Source organism: Eumetopias jubatus, unplaced genomic scaffold (genome assembly GCF_037043125.1).
Source record: "Eumetopias jubatus isolate StellerSeaLion01/CBP00866 unplaced genomic scaffold, mEumJub1_p1.0 scaffold_9, whole genome shotgun sequence".
In the NCBI taxonomy this organism is placed as follows: domain Eukaryota; kingdom Metazoa; phylum Chordata; class Mammalia; order Carnivora; family Otariidae; genus Eumetopias; species Eumetopias jubatus.
Window position 1 is genome coordinate 76,139,885 of NW_028274815.1, and position 12,840 is coordinate 76,152,724.

The 12,840-nt window shown below is 38.0% G+C and overlaps 1 protein-coding gene across 5 annotated transcripts in view; it reads left to right on the top strand.

Annotated features, from left to right (window-relative positions):
* Positions 1-2,362: 2,362 nt before the first annotated feature.
* Positions 2,363-12,840, top strand: part of THADA (THADA armadillo repeat containing) — a 322,099-nt gene continuing 311,621 nt past the window's right edge. For all 5 annotated transcript variants that reach the window (XM_028103861.2, XM_088026549.1, XM_088026548.1 and 2 more), the window contains exons 1-8: positions 2,363-2,492; positions 3,501-3,600; positions 3,907-4,001; positions 4,741-4,871; positions 8,900-9,048; positions 9,159-9,191; positions 9,451-9,499; positions 11,468-11,655. In XM_028103861.2, the coding sequence (XP_027959662.1) occupies positions 3,525-3,600; positions 3,907-4,001; positions 4,741-4,871; positions 8,900-9,048; positions 9,159-9,191; positions 9,451-9,499; positions 11,468-11,655 (721 nt within the window). In that variant the 5' untranslated portion in view covers positions 2,363-2,492; positions 3,501-3,524. The remainder of the gene's footprint in view (positions 2,493-3,500; positions 3,601-3,906; positions 4,002-4,740; positions 4,872-8,899; positions 9,049-9,158; positions 9,192-9,450; positions 9,500-11,467; positions 11,656-12,840) is intronic.

The window sequence follows — 12,840 nt, forward strand, 5'->3', positions numbered from 1 at the left end:
GAGAGCACAAGCAGGCAAAACAGCAGGTAGAGGGAGAGGGAGAAGTAGACAGAAGTAGACTCTCTGCCGAGCAGGGAGCCCGATGCGGGGCTCGATCCCAGGACCCTGAGACCATGACCTGAGCCAAAGGCAGTCGCTTAACCGACTGATCCACCCAGGCGCCCTTGGACTTCATCTTAGACATGAAACTATGAAATAAGGCTTTTTTATGAGGGATTCTTTAATTATGTAAATCATCATGTATTGCTGGCAGATTACCACATCCTGTATTTTTTTTAGGAGGTTATGGGACTATAAAACTGACAGACTATACCATGCTTTTCGGTTATGCAAAACAATACTTACAGGAGAAACTTACCCTGGATCAGTACGAAGTTTGGCTTGTATAGAGACTTTTATGAACAAGTATTAAATGAGTAGGCAATTAAAGTCCTTTTTTGTGATTTTCAGAGATCAAATTTTAATTATTCAAATGTCCTTCCAAATGTCAAAGATTCTAAAATCATTATGTATGAAAATGTGTCATTAAATAAGTATTAAAAAATCCATTCCCTAATTGAGGGGAAAATGCTGCTTCAACAGGTACATATTTCCAGAGCTAAACTATACTGAACAAAACATGGATATATTGATTATTTTTCATGATTTTATGTAGTCCACTTTTACAGTAAGATGTCATTTAAGTGTTTTTACACTTTTATATACTAAGGATTACAGATTCTTTAAAAATTCCCTTGAATGCATTTTTACAAATAAAATAAATAGCTACTTAAAAAAAAGTTCATGGCCCAAATTTATGGTGTGTTCTAGAAAACCTCAAGCAGAGAATTTAAAGTGGTTTCAAGCTGGTAGGGCCAGGTGCTTACAAAAACAAAAAGATATCTTCTCTAAACATGTTACTATTCGAATCTTTAAAACCCAAACCTTCATTGCCTCTACTTCCCAAAGAGTTACTGCTCCATTTATTTGACCCTGTATAATGGAAGTACTAGATCTGTTTCTACTTGATCTTGCCATTTCCTCTCCCAGTCTGTTTTAAACCCATTCAAATCCACTCCAAAATTTTTAAATTTTTTTAAGATTTTATTTATTTATTTGACAGAGAGAGAATGAGAGATAGAGAGCACGAGAGGGAAGAGGGTCAGAGGGAGAAGCGGACTCCCTGCTGAGCAGGGAGCCCGATGTGGGACTCGATCCCGGGACTCCAGGATCATGACCTGAGCCGAAGGCAGTCGCTTAACCAACTGAGCCACCCAGGCGCCCCTCCACTCCAAATTTTTGCCCCATCACTATAAATGGCAATTTTATCTTCCCCCCTTGCTTAAGCCAGAAATCTTGGGATCATCTTTGACTCCTCTTTCTTCATACCCCGTATCTTTTCCTTCAGAAAAACCTGTTAGCTTACTTCCAGATCATAATCCAGAACCTGTCCATTCCTCACACTTTCTTTCCATTGCTACCACCCTGGGCATCTTGCTAGCCTAGTTTACAAGAATAGCTTCCTCACTCACTGGTCTTCCAGCTTCCACTACAAAGTATCTCCAGTGATTCTTTTGAAATGTAAATAACCCTATTACTCTTCTGCTCAAAATGACTCCCCATGTCAGAATAAAAGTCCTTATAATGAGCAATCGGGCTTTACATCATCTAACTCCCCTTGTCCCATTCCCTACATCCTACCCTCTTAACTCACTTGGCTCCAGCCACTATGTCCGGATCTTTCCACCCTCCCCACCACCCCACCCCACGTCTCAGCTCTTAGCGTAGTGTTCGGCACCTAGGTATTTTATTTTTCTAAAGGAATGAATCATCTGACGATTTTTATTTTCTGCGCAAAATACATATCCCAAATGGGGGATAACTTTCAAGGCCACCGGCTGGCAACGCTCGGACAGTTAGCACTCATGAACTATTTGCTGAACGAACAAACGCACTCGGGCATACGTTCGTTCATTTCGGCGTTTATTTTAGTTAAAACTCCTAGCGTGGCTTCGGCTTAATGCCCCCAATGACCCCATCTCGCAGGCTCTACGGTCGCTGGTTCCCGCAGCCCGGAGGCAATTTTCTCCCCTTCTCTGCGCTGGGTAAACTGCGTGGGAGAAGGGTGGAATGTTTGGATTGAGGCAAAGGTGCTTCCCAGGTACTCCAGGTCTAGACTTCCCTGAGGGGAATGAAGCGGGTAAGCTCGCACGCGGCTGGGTTCACCCGTGCGCTGTAAGCTGAGCACCCCACACACTTTTAAAGTCTACCCAAATCCACTAGCTAACACCCGCTCCCGGTGACATCACCGCCGCTCCGAACTCCTTATTGGAAGAGCTCAGTCGCTCAATTCTCGCGATGACTCCTGTTCCAGGTCCCCTTGTCTCCCTCCCATCGCCCCGACCCGGTAGTCAACAGACCACGTTGCGAGCCTTGGAGACATCGTAGAACTAGACCAGCTCCGGTACTCGTCTAGACGGCTGCGACTCTTCGTAGACGCTCACGGGCACGAGGTTTGGCTCCCACGCGTCCTGTCTGCTAGACCCGCGCTACCGCGCGACTCTGTTCGGCTCCGCTACTTTGCTAGGGCAGCTGGGCGATTCGCACCAATTCTCGTCCTTTGCTATCGCGAGAATTTGGCGGTTGCTACCGATTTCCGGTCGCTTAGGTCTCCACGGAGACAGCACTTTCGCCACTTTTTTTCGGTCACCTGTGGCTCGCCGCACTCCATGTGGTTCGGAAATTTCCCAGAGAATGTTTGTGGGAGTCAGCCAGAAAGGTGTAGGTGGGAGTGAAGCAGCGGTCAAAAGGGAAACAGCCAGTGGGATTTAGGAGTACAACTTGCTGAGCATCTTCTGGCCACTTCTGGATCGTTGTTGTAGGGTGGGGACGAGATATTCCCCTATTGGGGAGGCCCAGTTCATTAAGACAAATGTTTAGGCATCCGTTGAGCACGCATAAACACCGAACCATTTTTTGTGTAGTGTTGAGGGTTCCACGATCAAATCCTGCTGTAAACTTACTCACCGTTCACCAGAGAATAGTCTCCCTAGTTATCCGGCTCTATCCCTTCCTAAGTTTGTGTATTGGTCACTCTCCTAGGAAGTGATCCCCAATTATTACCCTAGATCTAAGCATGTCACTTTTCAAATTCTTCCCTTTTCTTGCCATTATACCTGTGTCCATTTTTATTACCATTTTCTGTTAAGTGGTTTTTCACATTCCATCGCTGTATCGATTTCTTACTTTGCAGATAGGCCATAGGTTCTTAGTGTCAGGACCAGCTTGTCACTTAGATATGGAATATACATACCAGGTAGTAAACTTTTCTGTTGTTAAAGGCATACATTTCTGACAGTGTTTGTTAATTTATTCATTTGTTTATTCATCCACGTGTTAAACATCCTACAATGCATAGAATGACACCGCAATAGCAAAAAATTATCTGGTCCCAAATGCCAGGAGTGCTGAGGTTCAGAAATCCTGAATTCGACAATGCTTTAAACTCTTCTTTTTTGCAGTGGCTGCTATTAATTCTATTTAAAATGGGTGTAAAGAAGAAGAAAGAAATGCAAGTAACTGCGCTGACCATTTGCCATCAAGACCTTGAAACTTTGAGATGTAAGTGATTTCTGACATAATTTGTTTGCTTCTTTTCAGGGTTGCAGAGTATTTGTATCTCTGAAACTCACTATCACATGATGTTCAAACTCTTACTATTTAATTTTTCCATGTTCATTATATTCAGTTTTGCATGTAAAATGGTTTCCTAAAAATTCTGTCTTCAGACTAAGTTCTGCCTGCTTTTTTTTTTTTTTTGGTTTATAAATACTTAGATTTTTCATAATGCATAACAAAGGCAAAGGCAAACTCTATCCATACATTTTGTTAAATCCTTAAAGAAATCTGTGTGTGTGTGTTATCTAGCTTTGGCTGATGTGGAAGGAAAGAATCTAGCTTCTTTGCTGTTACATTGTGTACAGCTCACGGATGGAGTGTCACAAATCCATTATGTTAAACAGGTAAGACTACATTGATACTAGGGTGCCTGGGTGGCTCAGTTGGTTAAGACTACATTGATATTCATGGATACATCTTGAAGATTGGATGTTTAAAATTAACTGACAGTTTTTGGCTCCCAATTATTTAATATCAATGTATCATTAAAGAATAGGGTTTTTTTTTTCCTTTTCTGTTCGTTATATAATCTCATTTTATTCAGAGTATTGGTAGAAGCCATATTCAGGCCTCCGCCACCATTGGAGCTCTAAAGAGATAGGACAGTGAGCCAACTGTGCATACCTTTTTTGTGGACATAAATTTTAAGAAATTATTTCTATTAATTTGAACCCTTACAACTTTTTAGCAGATACATTTAAAAGTTAATTTAAAATGTAAAGATTGTCCTTACTAGTATTTCAGTATTAGGATTTACCATTTGAACTTGCATAATTTTTTTAGAAAGCAATTAAATATATTATTGATTTTTCAGTAGTGCTACAGAATTTCTATACCTTAAGCCATTAACAAGTCTAATTCTTAATAGAGGTGGGTCTGGAGGGTAAACTGAGATTTGGGGATATGATTTAAAAAGATTAAAAAATACTAAAATAGGTGTTTAAATTGGTATCCATAACAATGCAGTGTAGAAAATATTACACGTTATAATTGAGACTTTAAAGAGTATTTGAAACTGTGTTACTTTGCTGTATATACTTGATATTAGAAAAAATTACAATGATTGAATTTTTTGGATTGTAGATTGTGCCTTTATTGGAGAAGGCAGATAAAAATGGCGCATGTGATCCCACTATTCGAAGTTGTTTGGATATTTTAGCAGGCATTTATCTTTCTTTGAGTGTAAAGAATCCCTTGAAGAAGGTCTTGGCAAGGTAAGGGAAAAAAGGAAAGGAAGTTAAGTATTATAAATGTTCAATTTGACCAAAAGTAACCAGTATTTAAAGTTCTCCTGGTTTGGTAAAACTGAACTGAAATGCGTCACTAACAATTTCATTTATATGGTCTCTGCTTTGTTTACTTATGTCAACTTTTTAAAAATGTTGAATGACTTTTTAGGTCACAGCCCTTAATAAAACCAGCTATAGGTTGTAGTTTGCTGACTCCTGGTCTAGTCCATTTACATTAATGCAGTTATTGGTTAAGTTTAATTTGTCATCTTGCTGTTTCTTTTTCCTCTGTTTTCTCCATTTGCTCTTAGTTTAAACCTATTTTTAATTACACAGGTAATACCAGAATATATGCTTGATGTAAAGACTTCAAGCAATATAGAAGTGAACAAAATAAGTGAGCCTTCTGTTTCACTCTTTCTGGCTTATCTTACTTTTTTTAGTAAAGGTCATCACTTAACATTTTTGTATCTGTTTTTAGACCTTTCCTTTGGGTTTAGTGTGTGTATCATATTGTATTTTAGTTTTGATTTTTTTACATAAATGGGACTATACTTATTGCTCTGTAGCTTGTTTTTTCACTAAAGAATGTCTTAGAGATACTTTCATGTCAGCATAGTCCTTAATCTTTTTTTTTAATTGTGTGAAAAAACACACAACATAAAATTTGCCATCTTAACCATTTTTGAGTGTTCAGTATATTTACATTGTTGTGCAGTGGATCTCCAGAGCTTCTTCATCTTGTAAAACTGAAACTCTATAAATATTAAGCAGTAAATCCCCATTTCTTCCTCTCCCTAGCCCCTGGCTACCACAATTCTACTTTCTGTTTCTATGAATTTGATTACTTTAGTTACCTCATATAAGTGGAATATTTGTATTTATCTTTTTTGGATTGGCTTATTTTACTTAGCATAATATTCTCAGGGCTCATCCATGTGGTAGCATGTGGCAGGATTTTTGTCCTTTTTAAGGCTGAATTACATTCCATTGTCCATATGTACCACATTGTATTCATTCATTCATCTGCTGATAAGACATCTGGGTTGCTTCCTCCCCTTCACTGTTGTGAACAGTGCTGCTATGAACATGCGTCCGTAAATATCTCTTTGAGATCCTGCTTTCAGTTCTTCTGCATATATACCCAGAAGTGGGATTACTGGATCATATGGTAATTCTATTTTTAATTTCCCGAGGAACCTCCATATTGTTTTTCATAGTGTCTGCACTATTTTATGTTCCCACCAGAAGTCCTTATATTTTCCTACAGTTATAAATATTCCCATAATGTGGATATACCAAAATTTTTATGGACTCCGTTACATATTACTTAATTACTTTTCCACTGATATTTAGTTTGTTTTGTTTTCATTATTCCAACAATGATGCAGTGATATTCTTAATTACATATATGATTGTTATGTGTATTTCCCTGAGATAAATTCCTATAAGTGGAATTTCTTGACCAAAACTATTGCTAAACTGTACTCCCCCAAAGCTATTTCGGTTGATACTCCTGCTAATGTGAATGAGAGTGCCAGTGTCTTCATATCTTTCAAACACTGGATAATCTTTAAACCATTTAAAATCTAATGGGTAAAAAAATAATACTAGGTTTTACTTTTTATTTCCTAGATTACTAGTGAGATTGAACATTTTTTAATATGTGGAGTTTTACTATTTGTGATTATATATCTTTTGTATGTTTCCTTGTTAGAGTGTCCTTTCTTTTTCTTATTTAAGTAAATTTATTTAATGTGTCAAAAAGCAAGTGATCAGATACTGGCCAGTTCTAGGATTTTGGGAAGTAGTCAACAATGTCATTAAAGATCTTGATGTTTTCCATTTTTCTCCCATTTGTTGGCCATATCTTCTTTCAGAATTACAAAGGGGCTGTAGCAGTTACAGGCACCTTATACAGGCATGATAGCATCCAGAAAAAAAGAAAAGGAAATTTTTTCTTTTCTATCTCTTTTTATTGGAGAGAAAAAACATTTTGCAGAATGTCCCAGGAAACTTCCTATCACTTTTTGTTGTCAAGATTGGGTCATATACCCTCCTGTTTGTAAGAATAGCAGGGAAGCAATACTCTCACACCTTTAGCCTCTCTTATACCCATGCCAATAAAGAAAGGCATGGGTATAAGGGCTATATATAGATTATGTACCAAATATTCCTTTGTTTTATTACTGGTCTTTAAACTTTCTTTGTGGTGTGTTTGCTTTATAAAAATTACAAAATTTTTCTTGGTAATCAAACTCACTAGTATTTCTCTTTATATAGTTTTCTGAGTTTCATGCCTTCCTTATGGATGCTTTCTCTACTATAAAAGCGCATAAAATTACTTGCTTGTCTTTTCTTAAAATACTTCATCTGGAACTAAGTTTTGAGTGGAGTGTAAGTTAGAGATCCAATTTAGTTTTCTTTTCCATAATGGGGAACCACCTATCCCCAAACTTTTGAATAGTCCATCTTTCCTATGTATGTGGAATGCCATTTTATTATGTTCTGTGTTTCTGTATAAACATAGATTTGGTTTTAGACTTGGGTCTGTTTGTTTACTCACCAACATCACTCTTTTATTTACTATAGTTTGATAATGTAGTTTAATTGTATGCTGGAGCAAGTCACCCCTCTGGTGACTTTTCTTTTTCAGACTATTCCTATTTCTAAATTCTTTTTCTTCCAGAAGAGTGTTAGAACTGTTCAGTCAAATTTTTTAAAGAACACTTGCTGGTTTTCATTTAGATTAATTGAAGTAAAATTGACGCTAATTGAATTTATCTATTAAGTAAATGTTTATTGACCATCTAACTATATGTCAAGTAAGTGTTCTAGGCATTGAGGATACAGTGAATAAAACAGTTTAGAATAGAGGTTACATTTTTCTTTTTTTAAGATTTATTTATTTGAGAGAGAGAGTGAGAGCGCGGGGTGGGGGGAGGAGGGGCAGAGGGAGAGGGAGAGAGAATCTCAAGCACAGGGGCGCCTGGGTGGCTCAGTCGTTAAGCATCTGCCTTTGGCTCAGGTCATGATCCCGGGATCCTGGGATCAAGCCCTGCATCAGGCTCCCTGCTCTGCGGGAAGCCTGCTTCTCCCTCCCCCACTCCCCCTGCTTGTGTTCCCTCTCTCACTGTGTCTCTCTCTGTCAAATAAATAAATAAAATCTTAAAAAAAAAAAAAAAGAATCTCAAGCAGACTCCCTACGAAGAGCCTGGTGCGGGGCTTGACCCCGTGACCCTGAGATCATGACCTGAGCCAAAATTAAGAATCGGACACTTGACCAATTGAGCCACCCAGGCACCCCTGAAAGTTACATTCTAAGACCAAAATTGAAAATAGTCAAAATAAACTAGGATATATAATATCCTAATAAATAGTAGATTAGGATTAGATGAAATAGATGCTATGGAGAAAAATAAGACAGTGAGTGGGGGATGGCAGCACCAAGGACGAGGTGAAGGTTACAGTTTATCTCCATAAACTTCAGATGTCTTTGCTCAAATGTCACTGATAAGGTGATATTTGAGATTGACCTGAAAGGGATGAGGGAATGGTTATTGGGTCTGTTTGAGGGAAGCATGTCAGATGGAGTAAATAGCAAGAGCAAAGGCTTTGGTATATCATCGCAACAAGGGAGGCCATGTAGTTAGAGCTAAGTGAACACGGATTAAGATGATGAGGCTGGAGAGATAACGGTGGCGGTAGAGTGTGTAGTCTTGTAAATCATTGTCAGCACTATGGCATCTAATTTGAGAGGGACATTGTTGGATGATTTTAGGCAAAAGACTGACTGACATGGTGTTTTTATAATATCACTCTGGCTACTCTATTGAGGTGGGGGAACAAGATGGAGGTAAGGAGTTCCAACGATTGTGGCATGAAGTTAAAATTTTCTGGCTGTATTTTGAAGGTGTAGGTCAGTAGTCCCTCATTTGTATGATTCCCTCCCCACTTCATATATCCACTTGCTACATGGTTGTCAGATATTTAATACTTGGTTCTTTTTCTAGCTCACTAGATGGCCTACCTGAATTTTTTCTAACTGAGGCTATACAAAGTTTTACTTCTCGTCTTCAGGAAGAATTGAATACTACTCATCTATATTCTTATAGGAAAGTAACTGACAATATATCTTCTTGTATGGAAAACTTTGACTTGGGTAAGCCAGCTCTTGTGTAGTATTTTTTCTATCATTACATCATTGTTTTTAAATGATGTTAATTTTGGTCCTGGGGCTCCTTACCAGTGTTAATTTTTTTATCCCCATAGGTAGAGCAGGAGTTAATAATCTTCTTAAAAATGGTAAGTCCTGTTATTTTATTTTATTCTGAGGGGGTAACTGTTTGTGTGAGTCATTTTAGAACTGGTTCTTTTTCACTTTCTTGGCAATGGGTAGAGTCTTGCAGATTACTAAGGTACATCATGCCCCTTCCTTTTAAATTTCTACTTCTATACCATGATATCATTATAGGTAACACTAACTTAAAATATTTTCTTATACTGACATTAAAGTTTACAGTTTTAGGTTCTGCTTTGTCATTATGTGTTCTTTTTGTTTCAGTGCTTCATTTTCTGCAGAAGAGTTTAATTGAAATCTCAGAAGAAAATAGGCAAGTATTATGTGTTTGCATGCTTGTGGGTATGTGCCTGTACACTTGAGGTTGTGTGTTGTCTTTGTACAAAGGAAATTAAAAAAAAAGGTTCCATAATGTGCTTCATTCCATCCCTCTCTGTTAATATTAGACCTGATTATTGAAATTTATTCTTTAGAGGTTTGATATTTCATTTAAAAAATCAAATAAATTCTTAGGAGAATGTGGGAATGAGCTCCTTTCTCCCTGAGTGTTCCTTACTTATAGCATCCTGTTCTTATTTTATGAATGAAATATGAAATACCTTATCTTTCTGAGGATATTAGTGTAGTATTTTTTTTTATAGTTTCTTATCTTTACATAGTCCTATTTCTTTTAAGTTGCTTTTTTTCTGTTTGATGCTTTCAGTCACTATATTTGTTGCTAGAAGCTTTTGTCAGAAGTCTGGTGATTTTTGGCCAAGCGCTCATATTTAAGGATGCGGGCACTGAGAGTTGATTTGAATCTGTGCATATGGGTGGGGTTGATTGCAGGTTTTATTATAGACTAGTTTAGCTAGGCTATTTCTTTGGAAAACCTCTGATATCAATATCATCAGGTCTTTTTGCATGGGTAACAGATTCACCATGGAATCAAACCATTGGCTTAATATTCTGGTTGCTGAGGGAGTGAAGAAAGCTGAGGTTATGGCATTTGGCATTCATTGTTCATATATTTACCTACTTCTCTTGTTTGCAATATGGTGTTCCTGCCTTACCTGTGCATGTTGTTTTACCTTCTCTAGAGGTAAGCCAGCTATTTGCTGGTTCTTACTCTGCAACAGACTTGTAGCCAGTCTTCCTATTTTCTGCTGTGTTGAGAATAGACTGAGGGGGGGCGGGGCAAGGATAGAATCTGGGAGACCAGTTAGGAGGCCATTGCAGTAATCCAAGGGAGAGATGAGAGTGACTTAAGCCAGGAGTAGCAGTGGAGTTGGTCTGATTCTGGATATATTTTGAAAGTAGGGCCAACAGGATTTTCTTACAGATAGAGTTGGGAAGAGGGAAGTCAAGGGTGATGACAATTTTTGTAGAGTAGAGATCCCAACAGGTGGAGCAGGTTTGGAGTTGAAGATGAGTTCATGTAGTTTGAGATGTCTGTTAGACATCCAAGTGAAGATATTGAGTAGGAAGTTGCATATACAAGTCTGGGATTAGCAAGAGATGTTCAGGCTGGAGATACAAATTTGGGAATTATCAGCATATATAGATTATAATTTAAAGTTTATGAGCTAGATGAGATCAGCATCAAGGGAACAAAGTAGCTGGACCAAAGAGGGAGAGTAAAGACTGAGCTGTGGAGAGCTGTAACATAAAGAGGTTGGGGAGAAGAGGATGAATTAGCCAAGGTGTCTAGGAAGGAGTGATGGTGAAGTAGGAGAAAATGGAGGAGAGCCTGGTGTCTTGGAAGCCAAGTGAAGAAAGCGTATCAAGGTTGAGAGAGTGTTCAAGTTTAGAAATTGTGGCATTCTTGGGACACCTGGGTGGCTCAGTCGGTTAAGTGTCTGCCTTTGGCTCAGGTCATGATCCCAGGGTCCTGGGATCGAGTCCTGCATCAGGCTCCCTGCTCAGCGGGAGCCTGCTTCTCCCTCTGTCGCTCCCCTTGCTTGTGTGCTCTCTCTCTCTGTGATAAATAGATAAAGTCTTAAAGAAAGAAAAAGAAATTGTGGCATTCTTTCTTGATCTTTTATTTTTACTCTAAAAAAAGTGAAGTAAGGTTAGTCATTAGCTGAGAAGGAGGAAAATGTTGAGATCAGAGGGTTGAAAGTTTGCAGTAAATGTCCCCATAATTGGAATGTTTATGGGAATGGAAGAGAGAGGCATAAATGTCTAGTATAATCTAAAATGAATTTTGGCCCTTTGAGGAATGTTTCTTTTGCAGAGAGATAGAAATGGGGACAATTTTATGTGACTTTTCTTTTGTAATAACGTCTTTTCTTCATTATAGAAAATTTGCTGGAAATCATATAGTTCAAACGCAGTTGATGAATGACTTGTTGGTAGGCACTAGAGTTTCAGTGATGTTAGTGCAGAAAATACAAGACTTTCAGAGAATTCATTTGAAGACTTCCGGTTCTCCCACATGGCAAAGTATGTGTGGATTGCTGAGTATTTTCACCAAGTTTTTAAGCGATGGTAAGTGTAAAACCATAAAAATGATGATTATAATTGAGTGTCATTCAGCTTTTGCTAATAATAGTATGAAATGTTTGATATGTAGCTGAGATGTAGAACTTCTTCTCCCCCAGCCCCTTAAAATGGGGAAAGGCCCTAGATTATGAGGTTTTAATGCTTTTTCTTTCAAATGTGCCAATTCTGCAAGGGCTAATGTTGAAGAACTTTTCTAAATGTGGATGTGTGTATTGTAAAGAAGAAAACCTAACAGTCTTAGTGTTGAAAAGCTACAGACTTTTAAGTGGCAAAAGAAAATTCTTGATAAGAGATTTCCAAATTTGAATGGAAGATCTGGAAAGGTGAATGTAACCCATACATTTCTCCTTAGCAGCAGGCATTTCTTCAAGTAACGACAGTGGTCCTTGTGGGGTGGTCATTGTCCCCCCTATATCTCTCATATGTTGCTTCTATCCAGATGAACTATGTTACTGGGAAGCCAAATAGTTAATAAGAGGAAGTCTCTCTTCATAAAAGCCTTCTGGGCTGGGTGCCTGAGTTCGATTTCTCACCCTGGATACTGGGTACAAGGGTGTTCACCTTCAAATAATTCATTAAGCTGTACACTTGTTTTGGGTGTTTTCTATATCAGTCAATATTATATTACAGTAAGGTTAACAAAAAAATGACACTGAACACATAAGTATTTATAAAAAGTTAATTACCTTTTTACCCTTTACTTCATGTTCTGTATGGTCATGCATGCATAGTATTATTAACTTACTAAAAGATTATTGGGATTGGTTTAGAGTTTTTGTTTGTAAAGAGCAGTAACTGACTCTGGTTTTGCTAGGCTAATGGGGAAAAAATAATACCTCATTGTTTACTTGTTTTGAATCCTGGTAACTAGTGAAAGTGCTAGCTATTTTGTCCAGATAGTTTATTTATTTATTTATTTATTTATTTATTTAGGCTAGGATCTCAGGTAGTTATTAAAAGGAAAGGAAATTTAGTTTGAGACACAATTTACAGACATCTTTTCAGAGAATATTTGCTTTTTAAAAGAGACTTTGTTATTTAAAAAAAAAAAAAGACTGGTGAAATGTAGGGAAGACCTGATTTTAATACAAGGCAGCCTCTTTTTTGAGCGGTTGATGGGGCCATCCAGTGCCATTCTGCCCCAGGGTTTTAAAGCTTCACGTATCAGTC